Here is a 26567-nt window from a genome sequence, read left to right as displayed (position 1 = left end):
TTCCCTTCTGTGAAAATTATAATCTAAAAAAAATTATACCACTTGGTGCTATCATGAGTTTAAAAAGCAGCATGAGAGCACGTGCTGTTTAAAGAAGCCTTGCTCACAGAGACAAATCCCTTTTTTCTTGCACTGCAACTTCTCTTGAGTGCCCTTGGAGCTATTCACAAAAATTGTTGGAGAAAATCATTCACTGGAATTAAGATGCTGGGCATGATTTGATTTCTTATATAAAAATGAACTACTGAGTTTTTTTTAAAAACCCAAGTCTTAAAATAAATCAAATATAAACCTTTAAAAATTGTGATCAAGGGGCCATCCCGGTGGCGTAGTAGTTAAGTTTGTGGATTCAGATCCCAGGCACAGACCTACACACCGCTCATCAAGCTATGCTGTGGCAGCGTCCCATATACAAAGTAGAGGAAGATTGGCACAGACGTTAGCTCAGGGACAATCTTCCTCAAGCAAAATAGGAAGATTGGCAACAGATGTTAGCTTAGGGCCAATCTTCCTCATAAAAATAAAAATAAAAATTGTGATTGATTAATTTTCTTGTTGAAGGACACCTTGAAAAAACCTTTCTTTGAAGCCATCCTACACAACCATTTCAATTTTTAATAATTTTCTCAGCATAGTTTATCTACAGATAAAATCAAACATCTGAATCATTGGTTCTCATAGTGTGGTGCCTGGACCAAATATTTCAGAATCACCTGAGGAACTTGCTAAAAAATGCTGTACCTATTCTTAGAAGAATTAGGGCAGAGCCCAGGAATCTGCATTTTAACCTATGATTGTTATGTCTAGTCAAATAGATACTTGTTCTTTTGGCTAACTTCCTTTATAACATGCTGGTCAGAAAGGCAAATAACTTCAAAGGATTCTGTGCATATAATACATTTAGTCTATTTGAGATTGTAAGGCAAGCATACTTAGATAAAGAATACTAGAGAGGATCAAAGTAATGTTATAATAAGTATGCAATAAAGATTAACTTATTTTATTATTAAGAAGTGTGTAATATACCCAATGTGATATATGCACATTTCACACAAATGTTTACCATTTTACTTTGTAAAAATGCACCTAAACGTCATCACCCTAATATTATTCAACTGAGCCAGACAAGCCAGAAGTTGTTAAAGAGGGATTGCTAATATAAAGCTCATTAACTTCGACTTGAACATATAACAGAGGAATAGTATAAGGTGTTATTACATTGAGAGAGAGAGACAGAACTTTAAAGACAGGGTGGAGTCTTACATTTAATGATCCTGTGTAATTTTTCAATATTTGTTGAGTACATTTGAGCTTCCTATGACTTCGTAGATAGGACAATACCATAAACCCTGTTTTATGGCTGCCTAATCACTCTTTAGAACAACCTTGACAATATAGCTGCCTGTGGTAAGGGAGGAGGGTGAGAAGCTTGGGTTGAGGGAACATGAACTTTAGAGGCAATGCCATTCAATAATGCAGTCTTTAACAGTGAATCATTGGACCGTGAGTGCTATTGCTATTAATGTTTAATAATTACTCAATACTTGTATCGTGCTTTATGCACAAGGAAAATGAGCACGAAGGAGGGAGGAGAAAAGAAGTGTTGTGGGAACAGAGAGAAGAGGTAAGAAGAAGAGAAGAAGATAATGTAAGAAAGCCAAGAGAGTACTGGAAAGAGAGAAAGAATGAATTAACAATTTCTGCACATAGCTGTTGTAAATGTGGACGTGTTATCTTCAGAGTGCTGTGTAGCTCTGTACGATGTATATCAACAGAAGTTAACTCCTATAGCAGGAAATATACATGAATGAATTCATAAATTAAAAATTGGAGTTCTGTTTTTTAGGGAAGATAATTTGTTGACTTGAGTCAGACTTGATTACAAACAGCTGTACATAGAAATATTGGGTAAAGATTGATCCTCGCTAGAAAGCATAAGAAGTAAGAATCTTTTGTCAACTTGAAAAATAAAAGCTCTTCCCTCACTGAGCTTTGGTACTGACCAAATTTATAGCAATAAACTCAAATTCCAATATAATTTTTATTGGAGACAACAAAAGTACAAAAAGCACTATTATAATGGATGTTACAGTCTTTTTTGTCACCAATATCAAACTTATTTAATATTCAGATGTACACATATATGTATGTATACACACATGTATGATTTTATATAGGAACTTGTGAGTATATATGTAATTCTGTTGATATCTCTATGCCTCTTTTGTGTTTATTTCTGTATGTGTGTAGGTCTGTATTTGTATTTGAAAACTAATAACTTAAGCATTTTTAAAGAAGAGCTGTAAAATGCTGTGATTTAAGGTGTCATTGGGTAAGTGTTCCCAAGGAAGTAAAGTTAGAAAAGATACTTGGAACAAATAAAGAATCTTATTTATCTTATTCTGGCTCTACATTAGACTCATTTAACTACAGATTTCTGGACTCCAGATTTCAGAATCTCTGAAATGACCCTTAAAAATCTAGTTTTTAAAAGCTTTCTAGATGATTTCAATTCAGCTGGTCTAAGAATTGGCATCTAGGAAGTTACTAATTCCTTAACTATCTCTTCTAGGTTTACCCACCCAAGATGCTGGGACAAGTCCAATCTGTGAGAAAGCACTCCTCTCTCAGTACTTCTTTGGCACATTACTACATTATCTTGCAGTTGATCCCGCTCTGGAGCAACAAACATGTCTCTCAGGTCTCTAGTAGCTAAGACTCCTGTTTTGTAGCTCCTTAGCAGTTGGGCTTCAATATTCACTCATCCATTATCTCTGAAGTGATCCTACCATAAGCCTTATTCTCTCAAGAGTAGACTTGGGAACACTAACTGCTCAACTTGCCCTGAGCAGGCCTCCTCCCCTGTGCTGACCACTTGCCTACTTGTACTTTCTTATTTGAAATTTGAGGTTAGGAGGCATGAAGAAAATATTCTGCCCCAAGGTGAGAGGAAAAGCAGAAGATAATTTGGGAGCAGATCTGGGAAGAAATTTCCTGACTTATTTAAATTTCAAGTATGTTAGTATAGGTGGTTTTCTCAAGATACACTTATTTAGGATTATGGTAGCTTGACATATCATCTACAGGAAAATAAATATCCTGCAAGTACTTTTCAAAACTATGTCATGGGATTCTCAATGCTATTAGTTCACAAGTCTTTGTTATCATAATCTTCTCCTTTACAAACGGTAGAGTTATAATCTTGACAGGTTAATAATACTGTTCACAATCATAGTGAGATTAACTAGCCTGAAGCTATAACTTAAAGAGCATGTTCAGTGGATAAATCACTAGAGTCTAAGATAGAGTTTCTTTTCTAATAGGCAACAACCCTAATAGAGTACAGCAAAAAAGATAACAAGTAGAAGATTTGCATTCTCTTGCTGTTCTCATCAGTTATGAGCCATGTGATCTTCAACAAGTCTCTTAAACTTTCACGTCTTATGGTTTAAAATGTAAATAACAATATTTCATAAACTTCTAACCACAACATCTCCATTATCCCCCTTGAGTTTGCATATTACACTAGATGAATCTTCCTAAAATATTGTTTTTATTATGGCACTTCCCCCAATAAGGAAAAGCAACTGTGGAGGATAGTGTGGACCCATTTGCTCTCCTCCCAGGGAACTTGCCTGTGCTCCCACTAAGCACCACATTTCCCAGACTTCTCTGCAGCTAGAGTGCTATGTGAGAACTGGATTTCACCAGTTATGTGAAATATGAAAGTGAAGTGGAGGATTTTGTCTTTCTGCCTCTTTTGGCTATTTTTTTCATTGTGGGCAAGTGGGGAGACAGAAACCATGATCTGACTGTCCTCTCCTAGTTCAGCTCCACCATATACTCCTTCCTTTCCAGACCCAAGCCTTGCTGCACTCCCTAGAACTCCCCCAAAAGTGCAGTGCTCTCTCTTGGCTCCAGGCCCATTTCATTCTACTCCACAGCCATGTGGAACTGACTATAGCTTCTCAAACGTACAGTGTTCTCCCTTGGCTCTAGGCCTTATACATTCTTTTCTCTTTCTGAAGTGTTCTCTCTTTTCTTCTTCACTCAAATCACTCCTACACATCCATCATCTCTCATCTTAGATGTCACTTCCTCTAGGGATATCTCACCTAACCTTCTAAGACCAGATTAAGTGCTGCATCTCTGTATTCATATAAGGACTCTATGTTAACCAATATCATAGAACTTGTCAAAATTGCACTGGTTTTTACTTGTTCATCTCCACTATAATGAGACAGACATGAATCCTTGAGGACAGGGATTGTGTCTTGTTCATCAATAATTCCCAGAGTTTGGTGCAGTCTCTAGTTCAATGTTTACACTGTTTAATAAATACAAATATTTACTAAATCAATAGGTGTGTATGTCTGTGTATCTTTTCCCCAAAAATATCTGTAAGTCAAAAATTCATTGCAGACAGGGATCCTTGTTATACTTGCAAGCAGCGCCCAGAGATCCAGAGTGCCTAACATAATACTGAGTCCATAGTAGGAATTCAACAAATATTCGTTGAAATCAATTTTTTAATTTATTAAATTTCAATCAAAGGTAACTAAACCTTCTAAGTGAAAATTAGGTATTTTAGATTTGGCTGTGAAAGATATTAATGGTAATAAAATTGCCATTTCAAGGGCTGTTTTGTCTACCAAACACTTATACCTAGAATTTTTAGAAAAACCAAGTTTCCCTTTCTAGAAAGGTCTTTATGAACATTACTAAGTTCTAAGATTCTATTCAAATTAAGTGTAAAATCCTCTTGATCTCATTTAATTAGCCACTGCTACAAAATGGAAAACTCCATCAGTGCAGGGTCCAGAATCCTAGTTCTTCAAGAGAGATGAAATATCAGGCATATACATAATGATAAAGCATGGATTTTACCTTTGGAAAACCATGATTTTTTATTTTTTTAATATGAAGGCCTGGCTTAAACATCTTAATTTCATTATGTATTCAAGAGATAGCTTGGTCTCAGACACTTATAACTAAAGTTTTATACAACCATTCTGTTGACTTGCCCAAATCTTACTAAGAGGGGCAGTCTAGGGCTATTTTGGTTTTAGAAACGTAGGAACTCTCATTTGTTAAACTAATAATTAGCTCCAGAATTGTAATCTTTTAATTCCTAAAACCTAGTTCACACTTTTCGAATTCAGCACATTTTCATTTTGACTGCAAACTCTAGGCAAAGTTGTTACCAGATAACCAGAAAGTGAGAATTCAATGGACCAATGTACTTAGCACAGCAAGGCTGACGTGCTCTCTCAATAGATGTTAGCTAGTATTTATTTTTAAGTTCCAGGGCTCAAATGAAGTGAAATAACGGTTTAGTTCAGGAAACACTACAGGATTCCTGTTTGGTTCTTGTTCAATGGTTTTATGAAATAAATGTACTTGCTTCATATTACAGTAAATAAATGGCCGTGCTTTCCAACTTAATTACCTATCAGTAAAAAATTACAGGTGGTTCAAAGTACAGTCACTCAGTGCAGTTTATTCTGGTTTAGGGGACATAGTTCAATGCGTTTCAAATATCTGTTTTAGATGTCCATTATGTCTTGGCTACTATTGGATGCAAATGTTAATTCCTACCACACCTTTTCATTTACAGATCTCCCAAGTGAACATTCCTGAATTCTCCTACAATGGTGGACTGACCATCCAAAAGTTAAGCTTCTGTTCAATGCAGGTTAGTTTTGGCTAACCATGGAGATCCAGAGGCCAAATTCAAATTTAATTAGTCTTGTGGTATCTGCATGATGGAATTTATTTTCCAGAATAGACGTAAATTCATTTCTTTGCTTACTTCCCTCCTAAGTTTTTCATACTTCTTGCCAATTTCCCTCCCAAGTTTTTTTTTTTTCTTCTAGTAACTTCTTGCCAACTTCCCTCTCAATTTTTTTTTTTTCTAGTGACTTAAATATGAAAACTACCAAGCAGTGGTGGAATAGAAAACAAACAGATTTTACTTCTTCAACTTACACAGTAAATATTTTTATTGCGATGCATATGTAATGGTTGTAATGACAAATACTTAAGACTATTTCGTGATTGCAAAAAGATCACAACAACTTAGTGGAAACCAATCCATATCCTAAGCCCCTGACCTCTTCTCACATCCCCAACCCCATCTCTCACAATTATTTCTCCAAATCCAGGTACTTCTACAAGAGAGTGAGTCAGTGAACAAAGACAGTCCAATTACTCGTTATCTAAACACTGGTCTGCCTAGAATTCTCTCGCTGTCAGCTGTGGGGCTGTGTGGTAGGATAAGGTATTGGTGAAGTGCAAAAGAAGTGATATTCTGGAAATTAAAAAAGGCAAGAGAACAGTGAAGTCTGTCACTCTTTCAATAGTGAAATATAATTATAATCTCTTTAAGGGCTAAGTAAGTTAACAAGGGCCCAATTACGTAGATTCCTCTTTTTAAGCTAGCAAAGTCTCCAGTGCTGGTTATAAAAGTTACAAATATTTAGCAGGACTCTAAGGGTAGTTTGGGTATATGGAAAGAAAAAAGTGGGAGGATAAGTTAATGGGCACAAGGATACAAAATGGTATTTAAAAAATAACTATTGGGCTGGCCCCGTGGCTTAGAGGTTAAGTGTGCATGCTCCGCTACTGGCGGCCCAGGTTCGGATCCCTGGCGCGCACCGAGGCACCACTTCTCCAGCCATGCTGAGGCCGTGTCCCACATACAGCAACTAGAAGGACGTGCAACTATGACGTACAACTATCAACTGGGGCTTTGGGCGGTGGGGTGGGGGAAAGGGGAGGATTGGCAATAGATGTTAGCTCAGAGCTGGTCTTCCTCAGCAAAAAGAGGAGGATGAGCATGGATATTAGCTCAGGGCTGATCCTCCTCACAAAAAAAAAGAAAAAAAAAAAAAAACTATCAATTTGCCTAGGAATCCATTCTATTATAATCTAGATCCAAAGTAGGATATATAAAGCAAGACATGGAGATGTTTCTAAAAGAGGAAGCCTGATGGTGAAGAATCTGAATATGGTTTCCTCACTCGTGTCTGCAAATTACAAGGATTCTATCAGCATAAAACACTCTCCGTGCCCTTCTCGCTGATAAAGTCTTTCAACTATCGCACTGAGTGAATAGTTTTCAAACACAAATTGAAATCAGAAAACTATGTGAAATATGTTGTGCATGCTTTTTCCTATCCAAGCAAATTTACACCTACCTGCCTACTCTCTTGACACCAAGCACCATTACATACGCAAGTGCTTTGTAGATATTAGAGCTGAACAAAAACACAAAAATGAGGAAGAAAATACTCCCTTCTCACCTCCAGTTCCAAGTCTAGATGTAGTACAGTAAGAAACAGATCGACTTTGGCAGTCAAAATGAAAACATATTGAATCATGAATGTTTGTATTTGGTGATAGGAGCCACACAGAGAATATATTGCGAGATTCTTTCCTGGTATCAGCTGCTTAACCCTCAAAGATTCTGTAGGTATTTTGTGTACCTAGGCTCCAAACTCCTCTGCACTTAAAAAATAAAATCTTCATTTTGGAAAGTTCTCACTGGTCTTTTTCAAAGGTGCAAACACTTGTTTAACAACACCGACAAAAAATTGGAAACTCTGAAGTCACTGAAAATAGGGGCAACTTTTCATTTTGACTGTCAAGACAGTCTAGCACTTTGAATTACTTTTACTCGTTACTTCCAACAATAATGTGCTGTCATGTAATTGTCTCCTCAAACTATGAGACTGTGAGGCTCAGAGAAGAATATTTTCTGAGCAAAAGTATTGCAACTGACATGCCTACTTCAAAATATTTCTTTTTTTTTTCTTTTTGGTTTATTGTGGTAACATTGGTTTATAACATTGTATAAATTTCAGGTGTACATCACTATACTTCTATTCCTGCATGGATTACATCATGTTCTCATGTTCACCACCCAAATACTAATTACAACCCATCACCACACATATGTGCCTAATTATCCCTTTCACCCTCCTCCCTTTCTGAAACAGTCATCCAATAAGAATTTACCCTCTGCCTATCAATGTGCTAGGTGGAGTATACCAAAATAAGCTTTTTAAAATTGCTGTTCTCAAGGAATTTACCATGTAGTTGAATAGATAACAACATATAGGAATCGTTCAGCAAAGAGAAGAGCAAAGCATATGCTAATGTACTCATTGTACTCACTACATTTGCCAGTTTAAAGTACCAGGAATCTAGGAAATGCTGGATGTTTTTGCCTATCATAAGGAACTAGGAAGGCCTAAATCAGTTGCAAAGGTCAGCAGGATGGAAAGGAGCAAGTACTCAGTGATTGTTAGAAATAAAAAGCTAAGTGTTTTATTTGACATTTTAAGGCAAAGAGAAAGAAGAGAGAATTGTACATTAAAAAAAAAACAAAATGGAGTAGGCTGGCCCGGTGGCATAGCGGTTAAGTTCATGCGCACCGCTTTGGCGGCCCGGGATTCGCGGGTTCAGATCCCAGGTGCGGACGTACGCACCACTTATCAAGCCATGCTGTGGTGGCCTCCCATATAAAGTAGGGGAAGATGGGTTAGCCCAGGGCCAATCTTCCTCAGCAAAAAGAGGAGGATTGGCAACAGATGTTAGCTCAGGGCTAATCTTCCTCAAAAAAAAAAAAAAATCAGAGGTCATCATCATTATTAACAATTATTTATTAAAGCCCACCTGGTGGTGTCCTCTACTGGTACTTTCTTGGCAAGACCTGTGATCCCTCTGCCTTGATCAGATGTGTCAGTTCTATGTAATTTACCTCCACGTCTTTCCTTCCTAAACCCACAGCATTTCTGTCTGTTCCTCTTTCCAATTCCTGTAGTGCAAGGAATCTTTAATCCTAAACCAATTTCTCTTCTCTTCTAATTTCTTGAAGAAAAAAATTCACTCTTTCCTCAAGGCCCATTTTTCCTAAAGCCCTTTCCTATGGATGCAAATAGGATATAAACATGACATTCCTTATCTTCTCACAATTCCTCTGCTTAACTTTTGTCTCTTATTGTCCATCACAAACGTTATCTGGATTATTGAAATAGCTTCCTATTAGTCTCCCGCCTTCTAGTCAGAATAGCAACTACTCCACCCAATAATAATAATAATAATAATAATAATAATAATAGCTGTTTTATTTATCAAGTACTTTCTGTGTGCCAAATGAATCCACAAAACTCTGAAAAACAGGTAATCTTATCCCCATATTGCAGAGGATAAAACTCGGTATACAGCAAGGTTAAGTAAATTTCTTTAGTAACCCAACTCTGCTAGATTTCAAAATCTATGTTCTTTTTGTTATCCCACAAAGACTTGAATCGTGTCCACCTTAATTCTGCTCCTCATATCACAGCCAAAGTGATATATCTAAAATGCAAAGCTGATTACATCATTCCCCTGATTAAAGCTCTCCAAGACCAAATTCCTGAGACTGGTACATGAGGCTCGCAAGACATGGCCTCATTACTCCCCACTCACTGTCCCCTAATTACACTCAGGTTCAATCAAGATCCTTGTGGTTCCCTGCACTAACATGGTTTCATGTCCCATTTTCTGCTCTTACAGTTTCCTCTGTCCAGAATACTTTTTCCATTTTTACTCATGCTTCATGGTGTCTGTTTTTAGAGAAAGCCTCCCTGAACTGTCCAGGCAGGCTAAAAGCCCTCAACTGGGCTTCTGTGGTGCTTTGAGAACCTCTATCTCAACACTTGCTGTATGATATTGAAATGGTCTCTTTATACTTTTTTCCCCCAACCAGCCTATAAGTTCTTTGAAGGAAGGGATAATAAAGTTTTAATTTTGTACCCACCCTGCTCCCACCACAGTGCACAGTGTCTGGCATAAGGTAATCACATAAGTAATGTTTTGGGGTCTGAAAGGGGCATAGAAATTGGAGTCACCTCCCAAACCCATTGCCATTTCTGAAGCATAGAACCAATGTGCCTATACTCCAAATCTTTAGGATCTTAAATCATCTGTTTTCTTCCACAGAATACTTCAACTTGATTGGGTCACACAGACCAACTATCATATTTATGGATGACCACTTTTATAATTTTCTCTTATAACTACTTTTATCAACATCAAAATTCATATTGATGATTTTTTATGATTCTTTGGCTTCATGATTCTCCTCCTTAATTACACCAACCTCCATCTCGTTTCCATAGTAATCACTCACTAACAAGAATGGAATCTCAGACACATTTATCGTATGTCATGCTCTCTAGCAGTATCCCCCACCTCAAAAGGAAGTAGAAAGGAGCTAATCTTTACTGAATGGCTAATTTGCACCAGATGCTACGGTAGGCACCTTATATTTATCTCATTTAATTTTTTTGACAATGCAGTGACCAGTTACTCATCAGTTTCCCACTTCTTCACATCTAACCTTCTCTCTACTTTATTGGCAGCTCTAATGTTCTTAATCATAAAATTCCTCTGAGACCATAAGTTTCACTTCCGACACTGTTGGAATTTCACAGTCAATCTTTCCATTGTCGGACATTAGCCTTATGCCTCCTCTGGAGGTTATTCCTTACATTAGGCAGACCCAGATCGATTCTCTTGCTTCCTCCTTTCACTCCTATAGAAATGCCTCTTTGTTTTTCTGTTAGAGAAACCATTACATTCTTTATTGATATGTTTCTTTCTCCTACTGGTCCATGAACCTCTGAAGTATATGAATCTTGTTCTATTCATATTTTCATAAAATACAGCAAGTCTCAATAAATGTTTTCAAAATGAAGACTCCTTACCTTCTTCTAGTTTCAAAGTTTATTTAGGCACAAAAGACCGTATATTGTATGATTCCACTTATGTGAAATATCTAGACTAGGAAAATTTTAGAGACACAAGGTTGCTTAGGGCTGGGTAGGGGAGTTAGGTATAAGAGAATGGAAATTGATTGCTAACAGGGTTCCTTTTAGAGGAGCTTAAAATGTGGTGATGGCTGTATAACCCTGCGAATATTCTAGAAAACACTGAATTATACATTTTAAAAATAATTTTAAGGCTGGCCATGGAATCAGAAAAAAGGAATCATATCTTCTTTGTCTTTCCTTCATTATTTTGATAGCTTTATTGAGATATAATTCACATACCATACAACCATTCATTAAAACACAGGTCACTATACTATGAAATGGACTATGTCTTATCCAACTAGATCCATTCCAGGACCTAGTACAGCATTCAGAAGTTAGTAAATGCTCACTCCTTGAGTGAGGAGCCCATAGCTCTGAATTTATTACTAGCAATATAGTTATTCTATATTTGGGTTATATATTTTTATAGGTTTATTGGGGGAATCAAACAACCATTTATAAAAGTATTTCTACGGGAAAAGGTATATTCAAAGCAAAAAATAAAGCCTACCAGAAACCTTCCGACACCTTTCCATTAATAAATAAATAAAGCTCATGATTTATCTTGCAAGGCACTACCACTCCTGCATCCTAGTCCCCCCATAGACAAATATGTGTGTTCTCCAGAAACATTCAGATTTTTTTATAACAAACCTACTGAGTGTTCCAACCTCCAAGTTGTGAAGTAGTATTCCTGAAAGAAGGGCTTTTGAAGAATGAAAAATATCTTCTTCAAGGTAAATCCAATACTTTTTCAGGATAGCTTTTATTTTCTCTATGCTTTCAAGGTTTACGGAAAATAAGAGAATAGAGATTTAAAAACCTACTGTTGCATGAGTCAATATTTACATAGATACCCATTTGTACAAACACGTAGCCCTCTTTTGTAAGAATTGCAGTTTCTATCTAATCCATAATCAGCCTTTTTCTATTTTACATGTACTTTATTTTAAGCTTCATTTTACACCCACTGCAATTTTTTTCATAAAAGGTGATTTAAAGGGATCCACTTGTGTCAAATGCCATCTATCAAAGATAGTGATTTTGAATCAAGATCACTGTTCAGGCAATACTGCTGATACATCTCATAATAACATATTCCCCGCCCCAACATTTACATCAATAATTATTGAACCCTCCATCATACAATTTATGTACTGAATAGCACAAGATCCACATACTAGCTTCACTAGGAATACTTTGTGTATTTCCAGACAATTAGCCCATTCCCTAATATTGTTATGAAACGAGTCAATAGCATTATCTTCATTTTGCCTCTGTTTCAGAGAATTACAGTCACTTATATACAGAGGTTATATAGCTATAAGTTCAAGGCCAAAGGATAAGATCTAATCACAATTTTATCTCTGAGTCTCCACTGGTAGGTCAATGCTTGTTTCCATTAGGCTATGGTGTTATTAAAATTATTAAAATCCTCTATGTAATTTTGAAGTATTTTTTTAAAAATGTATGCCATATGAGTGTCCATTGAGGACATGTGTCTCACTAATGAGTGAACAAAATTCTCATCATTTCATCAAGAGTTTTTATTGTAACAAAACCAGCCCATCATTTTAAAAATAAATTGTACCTTTGTTTTTGTTTTTGCGAGCTTCTTAAAGTAGGGATCATATATTTTTTATTAATTGATTTACTCACAGTCGTTTACCCACAGTGCAAACTTGATTAATAAATGTAGACTGACTGATTGAATACGGAGCTAAATATATAAGTTAGGTAGTTTGAAGGCTTCATATGCATAATCAGAAATTTTTCACATCATTACTTACCTCTTCTAGTTGGCATGCTTTGATGACACTCCTATACCTATACTCATCATAGGAAACACCAAAGATGATATTTTCTTTAATGGTGCCAGGCATGATCCAGGAAAACTGAGAGCAGAATGAAATTCTTCCACTGTGCTTAATTTTACCCTCTGAAGCCTCCAGTTCTCCCATAATCATCATCAGAAGTGAAGTCTGGAAATGAAACCATTGTTATTAAGTTAAATTATCTGATCAATTCACTCTCAGGATGCACTTGCCTCCAACTGTCATCCTAAGCAGAGGTATCTATTCTGATTTCAAAAGATTCTATATTAATTCATTTGATTCAAAATTTGTTAAGCAGTTCTTGTTCTGGGTATGCTGCTATGCACAAAAGATACAAAGGGGAATAAAAGAGACAATTACAACAGAGTGTGTAAGTGCTATGATAGAGGTTCACAGAAACGGAGCACCTAATTCACATTGTTGGGATGGGTCTGGAGGAGGCCAGGAAAGATTAGTAACAGCTAACATTTGTTGAGTGCTCACTCTATGCTGGGTGTTGTTCTATGTGATTTAACTGTATTCATTTACTTAATCCTCACAATAACCCTACAAGGTAGATTCAATATTATCTTCATCTTATAAAGGAGAGATTAGTTAAAAAGAGGTATAATCTGGTAATATGGTTTCCATGAGCCCTTCTTGAAGAAACTAGTATAAAATCATCTAAGAGGTGACCGAAGAAACTTCACCAAAAGGACTATCAGTGAGCAAAGACTTTATATACTGTGAACTAAAATTTAAACTAACATGGGATTTAGAGTTGAAGAACAGAATTTAAATATGGTATATGCCCTGACAATAAGAAAAGTTCTAAGTAAAAAAACAAACGAAAAAAAGAAAATGAGATGTAGAGGAAATTTGCTGATTGCCTTATCAAGAAAAGCTGGAAGTCAAAGGCTGTCATTTGAAGGTAGCAAATCAAGTAACAGACGCAAAAGCATATTTAACCACACAAAGATAAAACATTAAAAAAGATAATACTACAGACTAAAATTGAGTAGAAGAAAAGGAGGCAGCAGAGGAAGAAAAAACATCGATTTTATCAGAGCTCATATTAGCGAACTAAAGAAATAGAAGACCAAAGATTTAACGTAAAGTTATTATTATAAACATAACCACTAGAACAAAAACATCTCCCCAACCTCTAAAACTTGGAATGTCCCTGGACTCACACCTTGGCCCCTTTCTCTTCTTATCAACACTCTCTCCTTTGGAATCTCATCTAGCCCCATGTCTCTTCAATGCCAGCCCCGTTCCCTTGAAACCAGACTTGCATACTCAACTAACATCTCTACTTGGTTGTCTAATAGGCATTTTACACTTAACATTCCAAAATCAAGCTCTACCCAAAACCTGTTTATCCCATAGTCTTCTCAGTAAACGGTACCTTCATCCTTCCAGTTACTCAGTCCAAAAACCTTGGACTCATCCCTGACTCCTCCATTTTTCTCATATGCCATGTTCAATATAATTCTGTTGTACTTTGGAAACATGTTCTGGATCTGACTACTGCTTCCATTACTACCTGGATTCAGCCAACGTCATGTCTTGCCTGGATTAGCACAACAGCCTCCTAACTCATCTCTTTGCTTCTGCCCTTGTCTCCCTACAATCTATTCTCCAAGTGGCCCTGTCAAAATGTAAGTCAGATTATGTTATTTTTCTGCTTAAAACTCTCCAGTGGCCTCTAAACTCCCCAGAAATAAAAGCATAACTCTTTACAAAGCCCTTTGTAAGGCACTTGAGGCTCTTTTACAAGACTCCAAGTAATGGTCTGGGCCCCCCATTACTTCTTTGACAGCTCTACCCTCAATGGCTCACTCTGTGCCAACCCCATTCATCTCCTTCCTGTTCTTTGAACTAGATAGGTACAGTCCCATTTCAAGGCTTTGCCCCACCCTCTACCTGGAAGACTCTTCCCCAGATATCCACATGACCTAATCCCTCACCTCCTTCAAGTTTTTGCTTAAATGTTACCTTTCAATGAGGCCTTCCCTATGCCCCCTATTTAAAATTGTACCCCTGTCACCAATCTTCCTTCTCTGCTTTATCTTCATAGGTTTCACCATATATCATATCCTATATATACAGTTTTTTTTTCATCTCCCACTAGAATGTGGGCTCCTTGGAATGGGGATGAGGATATGTCGTGGCTTTTGTTCACTACTATATCCTCAGGGCCTAGAATAGTGCCTAGCACAAAGTTGCCGCTCAATAAATTTGTTAAATGCTACAATAATTAATGATATTATGAGATATTATATTAAATTATAAGGGCTCAATAACATTAAAAAGTGAATTACTGGCACATAAATAAAAAGAAAAACCAAGGGAACAGAATTAAAACTACAAAAATAGAGGCTGGCCTAGTGGTGTAGTGGTTAAGTTCGTGCACTTACTAAGTTCGGGTGCTTCGGCAGCCCAAGGTTCATGGGTTTGGATCCCAGGCGTGGACCTACACACCACTCATCAAGCCATGCTGTGGCAGCATCCCACATACAAAATAGAGGAAGACTGGCACAGATGTTAGCTCAGGGACAATCTTCCTCAAACAAAAAGAAGAAGATTGGTGACAGATGTTAGCTTAGGACCAATATGCCTCACCAAAAAATTTTTTTAAAAACCTACAAAAATAGATCCAAATGCATAAAGAAATTAGTATTTGATAAAGGTGGCATCTAAAATCAGTGAGTAAAGATGGAATATTCAATAAATGGTGTTGGACAACTGGACAGCCATCTGAAGGAGAAATAAAAAAATTGTGACCACATCTCACACCATATGCATGGTGAATTCCAAATAGGTCAAAGAGTAAGTACCAAAATAAGACTATAAAATACTTAAAGAAAACACTGGAAGATGCCTAAAGATAAAAAACAAAACAAAACAACTAAGGAGTAAGAAAGCCTTTCTATGACTCAAAATCCAGAAGCCATAAAGGATAAAATAAACTACATTTAAAAAAAAAAAACAAAACTTTTGAACGGAAAACAAAAGGAAAAAATGTCAAATTGAAGTAAATATTTGCAAACTATATCACACAAAGGAATAATTTTGCTCTAAATAAAGTGATCCTAAAATCAAAAGGAAAAATACAAACAACCCACTGGAAAAATGTACACAAAGTATATGAACAGATATTTCACCAAAAATGGAGTGTCCTTTAAACATATGAAAAGATACTGTACTTTATTCATAATAAGAGAAATGCAAATTAAAAATACACTGACACACCACCTCCCCCACTGAGACAGGAAAAAATTCAAAAATTAGATAATATCATCTGTTGGTGATGCTGTGGCGAAATCTGCACTCTTATATAGAACAGTATGACAAAAGCACACATTGATGCAACCAGGGAGGGAAGTTTGACACACACACAAATGCTTTACCATTCCTAGGAAGCTATCCTACTGATATACTTGCAGACATGCTAAATGGCATGTGTGCAAATTATTCATAGCATCATCCTCTGTGTTAGCAAAATACTGGAAACAACTCAAATGTCAGTCAATAGGTGACTCATGACATTAGAGAGCATCCATCCACACAATGGAATATTATATATAATAATATATTTATTCAAAAAATTAACAACAGTAGCTGCCTGGGTCGGGGGAGGAAATGGTAGAAAGCCGAAAATAAGCAGAAAAGAGACAGAAGTGAGGGGTAAATTTTTCAACTTTTTATATATTTTAATTTTCTAAAATTTTTAATTTTTAATTAAATTTTAATAAATAATATTACCTAAAATAAATTAAGAAGAAAAGAGGTTCAAGTAACAGATATTTTTGTGATACATATTTCATTAAATTTTATGTCTTATTGTATGGGGAAAATATCTGAAATATCTTTTTTTCTGTGTAAAATCCTTTCATATAAAAATTAAAACCAGAAGTGATATTTTCATATATAACAGCTTTATAAACCCAAACAATGGAACGGATCTGATTTTATATATATATAAATACATATACATACTGGTTTTTTTTTTTTTTTTGTAAAGAAGATCGGCCCTGAGCTAACATCTGCCAATCTTCCTCTTTTTGGCAGGAAGACTGGCTCTGGGCTAACATCCATGCCCATCTTCCTCCACTTTATATGGGATGCCGCCACAGCATGGCCTCACAAGCGGTGCATTGGTGCGCACCCGGGATCCGAACCGGCAAACCCCACACCGCTGGAGTGGAGCACACACACTTAACCACTTGTGCCACCGGGCCGGCCCCAATATATATTGGTATTTTGAGAGATACAAGTTAAATGAAAACATCATTGAATGTAATAGCTATATATATAAACATACCAAAACATTGATAAAACTTTGCATTCGTATTTTATTTAAAAAGCAAGCAAAAGCGGGAGCTAATAGCTTATTCTACACATCTGACGCTCAGTTATCATAGGACCAAGCTAAAACAGCACAAGAGTGAGGCCAGGACGATGACAGAGACTATGTGGAATCAGGGGTTGTCAGCACGGCCACAGAACTGCTTCAGTTGTGGTGGGGACAACAGACAGACTGAAAATCCCCACACCCTGGGGGCGATACCACAAGCCAGCCTTCAGTCAAGGCACCCAGTGGCGCAGACTCTTATACCAATATTGCTTAATTAAAATAATTTAAGGAAATTTCATGAGTGCAAGACACAACGTAGATTAGAACAAAAAAAAAAAATCTTCATTTAACATTATATCATACATACCCTTCAGAGTCATTTTTTAAAGTATGTTTTACTGACTGAATAACAGGCCATTATATAACTACACCAAAATTTACCTAATCAATCCCCTATTATGAGACATTTAGGGGTCCCCCTAATTTCTGGCTATTGAAACAACATTGTGGTGAATATCTTCATATAAAATCTCTGCCAACATACTAGGTTAAGTCATACAAGCAGAAGAATTATTTGGTTATTTTTAAGGCTTTTGATATACAAGTTACCAAATCGAGTAGGGTGGGATTTAACTCAAAATGATAATATTCAATTATTCAATTTTATATTTTAGCTAGATCTGTTGTCCAGTAAGATCCTAAAAGATGCTCCATTCCTAATACTATGAAAAGGTGTCCTCCTAGATTGAGTTGCCAAACCCTATTTCTCAGGAGGGTTTAATTATTCCTAAGAAGCCACTCCCTTCATCTGACTCTGTCTTCATAGCTACTTCCCGGAAGACGCAATTGCAACTTCAGCTAGCAATTATTTGCTCATCAATTCTTAATAGAATTGCCTGAAATTCAATGGCTGGTAAGTCTTGTAATTTGTAATTCCAAAGCTATTTTTGTACACCTTTCATAGAAGTAATTTTAAACACATAAATAGATTTCAAAAATTCTATGAAACATAAGTATCATCCTCTCGCAAGCAAACATTCTTGTTTAGATCACCTGTAACTTGTTTATTAACAACTCCTCCTATGGTATCATTTTCTTTTCATAGTGAAAATTGCTAGTAATATTATCCAAGAAATAGAAAGAAAAAATGAGGAACATGTTTTTCTAAGAAGAAAATGCACTACAGCTACGTTATTTAAAAGGCCTGTTTCACATGTAGGAAAAATAACTGAAGAGAGAAATAAACAAATTGTATTACTAGCACTGTGGACATCAAACTCAATGACTAGAAATTTTCTGTGGCATTTTATTTCCCATGTCTCAGACTAAATTCTTCAAAATATGGCTCTTCCTATATTAGATATTAATAAATAATTGCCTTTCAGGAGTGTTTCTTAATTTCTATTTTTATTTACATTTTTTCTTACAGCACCACTAATTTCTCCTTCCTTCTGTTCTTCCTTCTATCCATCCATCCTTCTTTCCTTCCTTACTTCCTTGCTTCCTTCTCCTTTCTTCCTTCCTCCCTTCTTTCCTCTCTTTCTTTTCTTTCATCCTTGAGTTTAATTCTATAGAGTATTTTGAAAGGTTTTAAGAAGATACTAAACCTTTTCTTATATTTCTAGAAAGTACCACAGCTAAAATTACAGTCAAGTGAGAACAAGGACTTCTTTTTTTATAGACTTCCAAAGCAAATGCCTGTTGCCTTAGTAACTCATTCCAAAGCCAGGAGGCCCTTTCTTATCTCTGGTTTGATTCTTTCATGCCCTTTATATTTACTTCCTAGATAAAGAAAACAAGAATTTTAACATTATCTGATGGACACCTCATATCCTTGAAGATCACTATAAAGTCTTCTCTTTTCCTGACAACAAAGTTTGACCCTTGAGCTGTTTTCACTTTCCAACCCATGAATTTTTATCAGATGTATCTCCAAACATTCCTGGTTTATAATAAATTGGGGTGGGGTGGGGGCTCCGGGAGGCTGACGAGCACTGAATAAATTAATTCCTATGTATTTCCTTCAAAAATTCCTATCTATTTCCTTCAAAAAACTATCTCACTTAATATTTTTTCCTCATAATAAATCATAAGCAAGTCTGAATCTATTCTCCACAATTCTAACATCAACAAAATGGGGACCTTTTGCTTATTTGGTCACTGAAGTAAACTCTAAGCCACAGTTTTCCTGGACCAGCTGTGAAAAAATGCCTGTGCCACAGACTGGTAAAAATGAATGATTTCTTTGTTCAATAAAGTTAGTGAATGCTCACCATGTGCAAGATACTGTGCCGAGTGCTGCGCAAAATACAAAGATGTAGAAGAAAAAGTCACTGAAAATAATATGAAAAGAAAAATGGCCAGAGGGTATTATCAGTGGAATAATTTATATTATAAGGGATATTATATCCAAGCATTCTCCTAATACCAAGGTAAGAATTTCTCCAAAATATCTTCTTACACGACAGACAAACTAGAAAAAGAAAGGAGAAATGCATGCCAAATTAAGCTCTTAACGACAAAGAATAAAAGAGACTACCTTGCCTGCTCCGGTAGATCCAGCAACCGCCAACAACTGTCCTCTTTCTATCTTGAAATTGATGTCTTTCAGGACAGGAGTGCCAAGAAGTGAGAAGTTACTGAAGAAGAGGCTGTTATCACCATTGGAAATTTTTCTATTGTCATGGTTTTGTTTTGCTTTCTGAAATAATTCCCCAAATCCCTGTTAAAAAAAACATAGAAAATAAAAAGGTAAGTTTTTCAGATGTTTTCAACAGATATTTGTTTTATGTATGATTAGTTTGAAAAGCACATGGCACATGATCCATACTTTGTAGCACATAATTATATAGCACATGATTTCTACAGCACATGATCCAAAACATTTGAAAATTATAGCTTTTAATGAAAACATAATCTGAATTTCTCAGATTGTTGCTCACCATGAATTTAATCTAAATTAAAGATTTTATATATATATAAAGCCATATATCTATATCTATCTATATATGTATATATGTCTATATATACACATATATACACCTTCTCCTATAGGCTGGGTACATAAACATTATTTAATCTTCAGCATAATAATAATATACAAGACAGATTTCATAATCCCTCTCTTTCAAAGCTGTAGACTGTGACTCACGGAGGTTAATGACTAAAGTCACATAACTAGTAGGCCAGAGTGGAATTACAACCCAGATCTGACTTCTACTCTATCATGCTGGTAGTATCTTCCTCTGAGAAGCTGGAAGAATTTCTTTACGTAGTTATAATTACATATAAATGTGGTGCGAGTGCCAGATGATTGGAATGAATTCTACTTATACAAGAGTAGCTGGGAAGAAAAAAATTCTCTTTTGAAAGTTCCCTGCTTCTCTGTTTTCCCATGGGAAGCTTTAGGGTAGCGGTCTTTAAACCAAAGTAAACAGCCCTAAAGACTGCTTAGGAGGAAGCCGTTGCACAAAGTTTCAAGGGAATCTAGTCTCATATCTTCAACATCCAAATGTACTTCTCTCTAAAATTAATCTGCCTGAGAATTTGCCTGCTGTTTGTCATTTCTTCTTTCCCATGTCCCCTCACGCAATTGTCCTCCCCTCACTTTATACAGAAGCAGCAGCCTTCTCACCAGTCCTAAGTTTCACTACGTTGCACTTTACAGAGTGTGAAAAGTTCTAGGACACAAACAAGTGGACCATAAGTGATGGTTTTCTCCTAGAAGAGGATCCCACAATTGCAAAGCCAGAAATACTGACGGAGGTAACATCTTATTTCACCCAGGTTTCACACCGAAGGCGGTCTATGTGTCTTATCTATCTCAGAGTCAGATTTCAGCAATGAGTTGAGGGGTATGGCATTTTAATTAACTAATTATTTGCTTAATTATTTAATTTTTAATAATTTAATAAATTAATTAATGCAAGTGATTATCTGTATTTTAAAGTAAAGTTATTCTTTTCTGACATAAAGCAAGTCTTATTTAGCTGATTGGCTTGACAATGAGAACTGACTTCATAAATTCATTTACTTTCCGTAAAATTGAAAGCATTGAAACTGCAGCTCCCAGGTTTTGACAAAAATCCATTTCAGATACACAGACAATACACAGTAAACAGGAATTACATCTTTTGCCACCACTTAAACCTATGTTGAAAAATTTATGTCAACTTAAAAATGTGTTAGAGGTATATAGCTTTTCAAAATTCTTTTAAGGCATACATAGCAATTAAGCTTGAAGACCACTGCTTTGAATTCTTACGACATGGATAGCTAATGTCCTCCTCAGTCATCAGACATCTAAAAGCAAAACTTTTAGAAGCAGGCAATGAAAAGTCTTAAAAAATGAGACAAAGGCATTTATTATTCCTTTATTCATTTATTTATCTAATAGATATTTATCGAGCAAGTGGTCTTCTATATTAAAGACCACTTCAAAAATCCTACATAGGAGAACAACATACAAATAGGTATTAATATTGCAATGTGCTTAGTGCTATAACTAAAAATTACACTAAGTCCTGTGGGAGTACATTAGAGAGAGCAACCGACTCATCCTGGATCTTGACCAAATAAACAACATACATGCTGGGCTATGAAAGATGTAAGTGGGATTTCACAAGACCGGGAAATGGTAGGTGTATCAGAAAGATGGATCCGCATGCACAATGATTTAGGCTTAAAATAACAAAATATGTCTCAGGAATAGTAAGTGGCTGGGTCAGATGTATATGGCAAGATGATAAAGGGTGCCCTTGGTAAGGTGGGCAGTGCAAGCTGTTAAGGGACTTGTGTGCCATGCTTAAAGTTGGACTTTTATCCAATAAGTACTTGGACTAACGGGAGGTTGTTTTTACTAAAAGCCTTTATGTCTGATTACAGAAGTAAAACACTTCGAAAATTTGGAAAACATAGGAAAGCAGAAAGAAAAAAACAGATATCACCAGTAGTCCTACCACTGAAAAGAAACTATGTTTACTATTTCAATGATATCTCTCCACTCTTTTACATATATAAATATAAATATTTATAAATATGTAAAATCATGTACATGATTTTTGAAATATTAAGGAAAAATCATATATAAGTTTTGTGATCTGCTTTTTCTGACATATATTCAATCATAAATATTTTCACATACCATTAAACAATCTTTTTAATATAATTTTTAATTGCAAGATAGTATCCAAGAGCATAGATGAACTACAAACTGTTCTCTATTTTCAACATTTATGGTTTCCCTTTTTTAATTTAATCAATAATTCTGTAATCTTAGAGTAAATCTTTTTTTTTTTTTAGTATAAATTCCCACAAATAGAATTTCCAGAGCAAAAGGTATGTAAAATTCCAAGTCTTTTGAAAAGTAGTTTCAAATTTTCCTCCATTAATGTCTGAGAGACCTGGTTTTCAGGAACTCTTATCAACCCTGTTGCTTGTTGGTTTGGGATTTATTTTGTTTTGTCTCTTTCGTTACAGTTTTATAGGTGAAAATGGAATCTCACTATTGATGTTATTTTTATTTACTTGCTACCTAGTAAGGGTGAACATTTTCCATGTTTATGAGTCCCCTGTAGTTGTGAGTGGAATGGTTATGATATCCTTTGTCTTTATTTCAGTCTTTGTCTCATCTTCTCAACTAGTTGGACAATGAATTGACAAGTCATTATAACATCCTGAGCTTCAGTCTCCTGAGCTGTTGGGTGTATTAAATGGTGTAAGCTATATGAAATAACTTTGTATACAGTAAAGTAGTAGTCACCCTTTTTTTGTTAATAAGAGGCAGTATCGTGAGTGGAAAAGGGCTTTGGAATCAGAGAAACGTAGGCTGACCTTTTAACTCTGCCTTAACTAATTGCATAAGCCTGTTCTAGTTACTCAAACTCTCTAAGTCTCAGCTCCCTACTACATAAATATAAATTTTACCTACTGACATGTTTGGAGTGAGGGAGGAGTCATACATAAGTCATCAAGGACTTGCCTCTTAGGTAACTGGCTGGACATCAAATAAGATATACACTGAAGAATGCACTGGAAGGAGCAAGTTGATGAAGCTTGGGAAGCGATGAACATGAAGTGCTTGAGGAGCATGCAGGAAATTTGGAATACACGTACGGAGTTCAGGAAAGAAAGCGGGGCCAGAGATCTGCATTTGAGAGTCATCAGCACAGTGACGTCAGTTGAGTCTGGGTGAGGTCAAAAACAGAGAGCATGAAATGCTAGAGGGAGACCTATCTGGGGACCCAGTGGCCCATCACCATTGAAGTGGCAGGCAGAGGAGACTTAGAAGTCATGATCTGAGGATAAAATAATATGAAAAGAGTGGTTCACTAAAACTAGGTTAAGTGATAAATTCAAGAAGAAGAGTTTTAATGTATTGGTGAGGGCAGAATCCAGATTGCATTGGAGAGACATCCATGAAAGGTGAAGTGAGAACACATTTGACAGCAAAGGGAAGGACAGTGATGAGGCTTGAAGGATGGGTGGGGGGGGGGATGGGTGGGCACAAGTCAGGGAAGAAGATTTTTTAACTTGAAAATATTTAAATGTGAGAAGAAGTCAGTTGAAAGGGATGTTGAAGCTTCTAGATAGAGAAAAAATGCTGGCCCCCTATTCTGAGAAAACAAAGTAAGACATTAACAGTTTAATTAAGGGCAGGAAGAAGCATACATCTTTCTCGTTGACAAGAAGGAAAGATGAAAAGATAATTCCAAGAGTGAAGAGAGAAGTTGAAAGCATTCATACATGATGCTGGCTTCTATTTTCTCTATGTATTGTAGAAGGCCAGGCCATTTAGGGGTGAGCTGATGGTAGCAAGCAGATCCAGGGAGAGGTTGGGGGTTTCAGGAAAGTGGTAAAAATCTGGAATAGCTTTTAGGGAAATGGTAAAGGAAATTAACTAAAGACAAAGGAAAAGATTTCCCAAGAGGATTTACAGGCCCAATTGAGGTTGAAACACTAGCTATAAAACTTACAATTGACTAGAGTGTATGATTTTCCCAGATAGCACCTCCTCAGCCAAAGCTGATAAAGTGGATGTTTTGCAGCAAGGGATTTAGTACAAGGGAAATGGAATTGCGAGTACTGCTAGGAGAAGAACTGAAATGATTGGTCTTGGAATAAGCGGAGGGTAACCAGAAGGGGTCCAAAAGGGAGAATTCAAGAGACTAGAAATCTTGATGAAATTGAAAGGCAATAAAGGTGATGGAGATAGCAATTAAGAGACGAGAGAGCTGAAGGGTTAGGAAATTCCGGGCTGAGAACGAGATTTCAGAGTGTGATATTTCCAAAGTGGAGTAAGTCTAGGTGCTCACAAAGCTCAGGGTATGACCGTGAGAGGAAGCTTCTGAAGAAGTCGCTGTAAAATATAACTTCGAAGAACAGTCTTGGAAGGACTGTTCATATGGATGCTGAAGTCTCAGACATGATGGCAGATGTTTAACAAGCACCACTATTCCGAGCAAACACCATCAAGGAGTGTCCGAGTTTGACAGGTGACAGTCAAAGGCTGGAGGATGAGGATACAGCAAGACAGGAGGCAATATGCAGTGAAAGGGTTGTAGATTGTGACATTTGGGTCCAAAATCCAGCTTCAGCCCTTGCCAACTGTGTAAACTGAGCCAGGTCTCTTAACCTTTCTAAGCCTCCATTTCCTTATCAGTAAAATGGAAATATTATTACTTAGGTTATAGGAAGGTTATGAGAATTAAATGAGACAATCTATACAAAGGGGTCAAACATGCTATCTATTTTATTAGCTGGAAGGAGAGTGAAATAGAGGATTTTTGCACCAGGGGAGGAAAACAATTGTCTGAAAGTAGTAGTGAAAAAGTCAAACTTCTTATTTTTCCTTCATTCCTAGAAGGGCATTTGCAATTCCTAAAAACAAAATAAAATCAGTCTGATCCACACACTTTTCCACAAACAATTTTGTTAGGCAGATAAAGAATTATTCTCTTACTCATATCTTTAAAAATGAAGTAAAGTGAAGCCCTGGTAGTCAAGTTACTTACATAAATAAAAACCAATTTAAGATATTGTGAAATGTGTAGAAAGAGAACATTGGTTTCGTAACTCCTACATTTACTCAACAGATACAAGTCATAAGGAAATAAGAACTCAACAGGTGCTCTCAATAATCAAAGATTGCTTCTTAAGAGGCTGAAAATCATTGATAATATTTTTTCTGACTGATAAATATGAGAGAATTTTTAATAATGAATGAAAATAAGTAAAAATAGAAAACAATACATCGGTATATCTCTCATACATCTTTATGTTGACTGGAACTTGAGATCAGAGAAGGCAGTATTTATCGAGGAACTATTATGTGCATGGTACTCGGCTGAACACTTGACATAAGTTATCTCAGTCACACCAAATTTGCAAGGTAAATATTAATATTCCCATTGTACAGATCGAGAACCAAAGACTGCACAAAACAACCTGATCTAGGTTACACGGAGAGCTCTATCTGGCTCCAAAACCTATAAGAGTTGTATTACTTCCTAATGTTATGTGAAACTTTATTTAATATTCCTGGGCCTCTCCTTCCTAATCTGTAAAATAGGTAGAGTGGTTCCTCTCCCAGTTCTACTAGTTCTATCATCATTCTAACTTTATTGCCCATTAGGATGAAAACCAGATTAACAAAGGAGAAAATGCTTAAGAATTTAGAGCAAACAATTTTTTACAAAAATTCTGACCTCCTCCCAGAAGGCTGTTACATTCTCCATCATTACTTCTGTAGTTGTTAAGTTGTATTCCAATGTCTTATACTCTTGTTTTTGTAAGAAATCCTGTTTATAAAAGAAGGCAAAAACATATTGTAGAACCAGAATAGCATTAATGCATTATTACATCTATCTTATGCTTTAATAGTTCTGTATCTTGTATTTGGATTTTATGAATTACATTAGAAATTCTTTTTTTTTTTAGGAAGATTCACCCTGAGCTAACATCTGTTGCCAATCTTCCTCCTTTTTCCCTTTTTTTTTCCCCTCCTCAAAGCCCCAGTACACAGTTGTATGTCATAGTTGTACATCCTTCTAGTTGCTCTATGCGGGACGCCGCCTCAGCGTGGCTTGATGAATGGTGAATAAGTCCATGCCCAGGATCCAAACCAGCAAACCCCGGCTGCCAAAGCAGAACGTGCGAACTTAACCATTGTGCCACGGGGCCGGCCCCTAGAAATTATTTCTTAATAATTTTTAACAGTGTTCTAAAGTACATTTTGATCTGCATGTTTATTATAAAAATTATAACCACACACAAGTTCATGGTGGTGATTCAATTAGCTTTGTATAAATTGAGTCTCATCACCTGAGATCTTTAGAATTTCTCTTCAAAGCTACCAGCTACATCAGCATTGCTGGGATTTTAAGGTAACTGATGTAGCATAAAATGCCATTCTCATCCATCATACTGTCCAGGGAAATGCTTGGAAAAGTAAAGGTGAACGTTCCTAGTGTTAGCTGGAAAGTTTTATAACTTCCTGGTGAATCTGCCACCATCTTTTTGCACATTTACCAA

At 36.3% G+C, this 26567-nt stretch overlaps 1 protein-coding gene across 1 annotated transcript in view; it reads right to left on the bottom strand.

The window, feature by feature from the left end:
- CFTR (CF transmembrane conductance regulator) overlaps nucleotides 1-26567 on the bottom strand; it is a 170183-nt gene that overhangs the window by 85383 nt on the left and 58233 nt on the right. The window contains exons 9-11 of the mRNA XM_004418769.3: nucleotides 25742-25834; nucleotides 19576-19758; nucleotides 12653-12844 (exon numbers count right to left, since the gene is read on the bottom strand). Of these exons, the coding sequence (XP_004418826.2) occupies nucleotides 12653-12844; nucleotides 19576-19758; nucleotides 25742-25834 (468 nt within the window). The remainder of the gene's footprint in view (nucleotides 1-12652; nucleotides 12845-19575; nucleotides 19759-25741; nucleotides 25835-26567) is intronic.

The sequence above is a fragment of the Ceratotherium simum genome, chromosome 1 (assembly GCF_057802395.1).
Source record: "Ceratotherium simum simum isolate JZ-2026a chromosome 1, ASM5780239v1, whole genome shotgun sequence".
Lineage (NCBI taxonomy): Eukaryota > Metazoa > Chordata > Mammalia > Perissodactyla > Rhinocerotidae > Ceratotherium > Ceratotherium simum.
The sequence above is the reverse complement of the archived record's forward strand: the minus strand, read 5'-3'. Positions and strand labels throughout refer to the sequence as shown.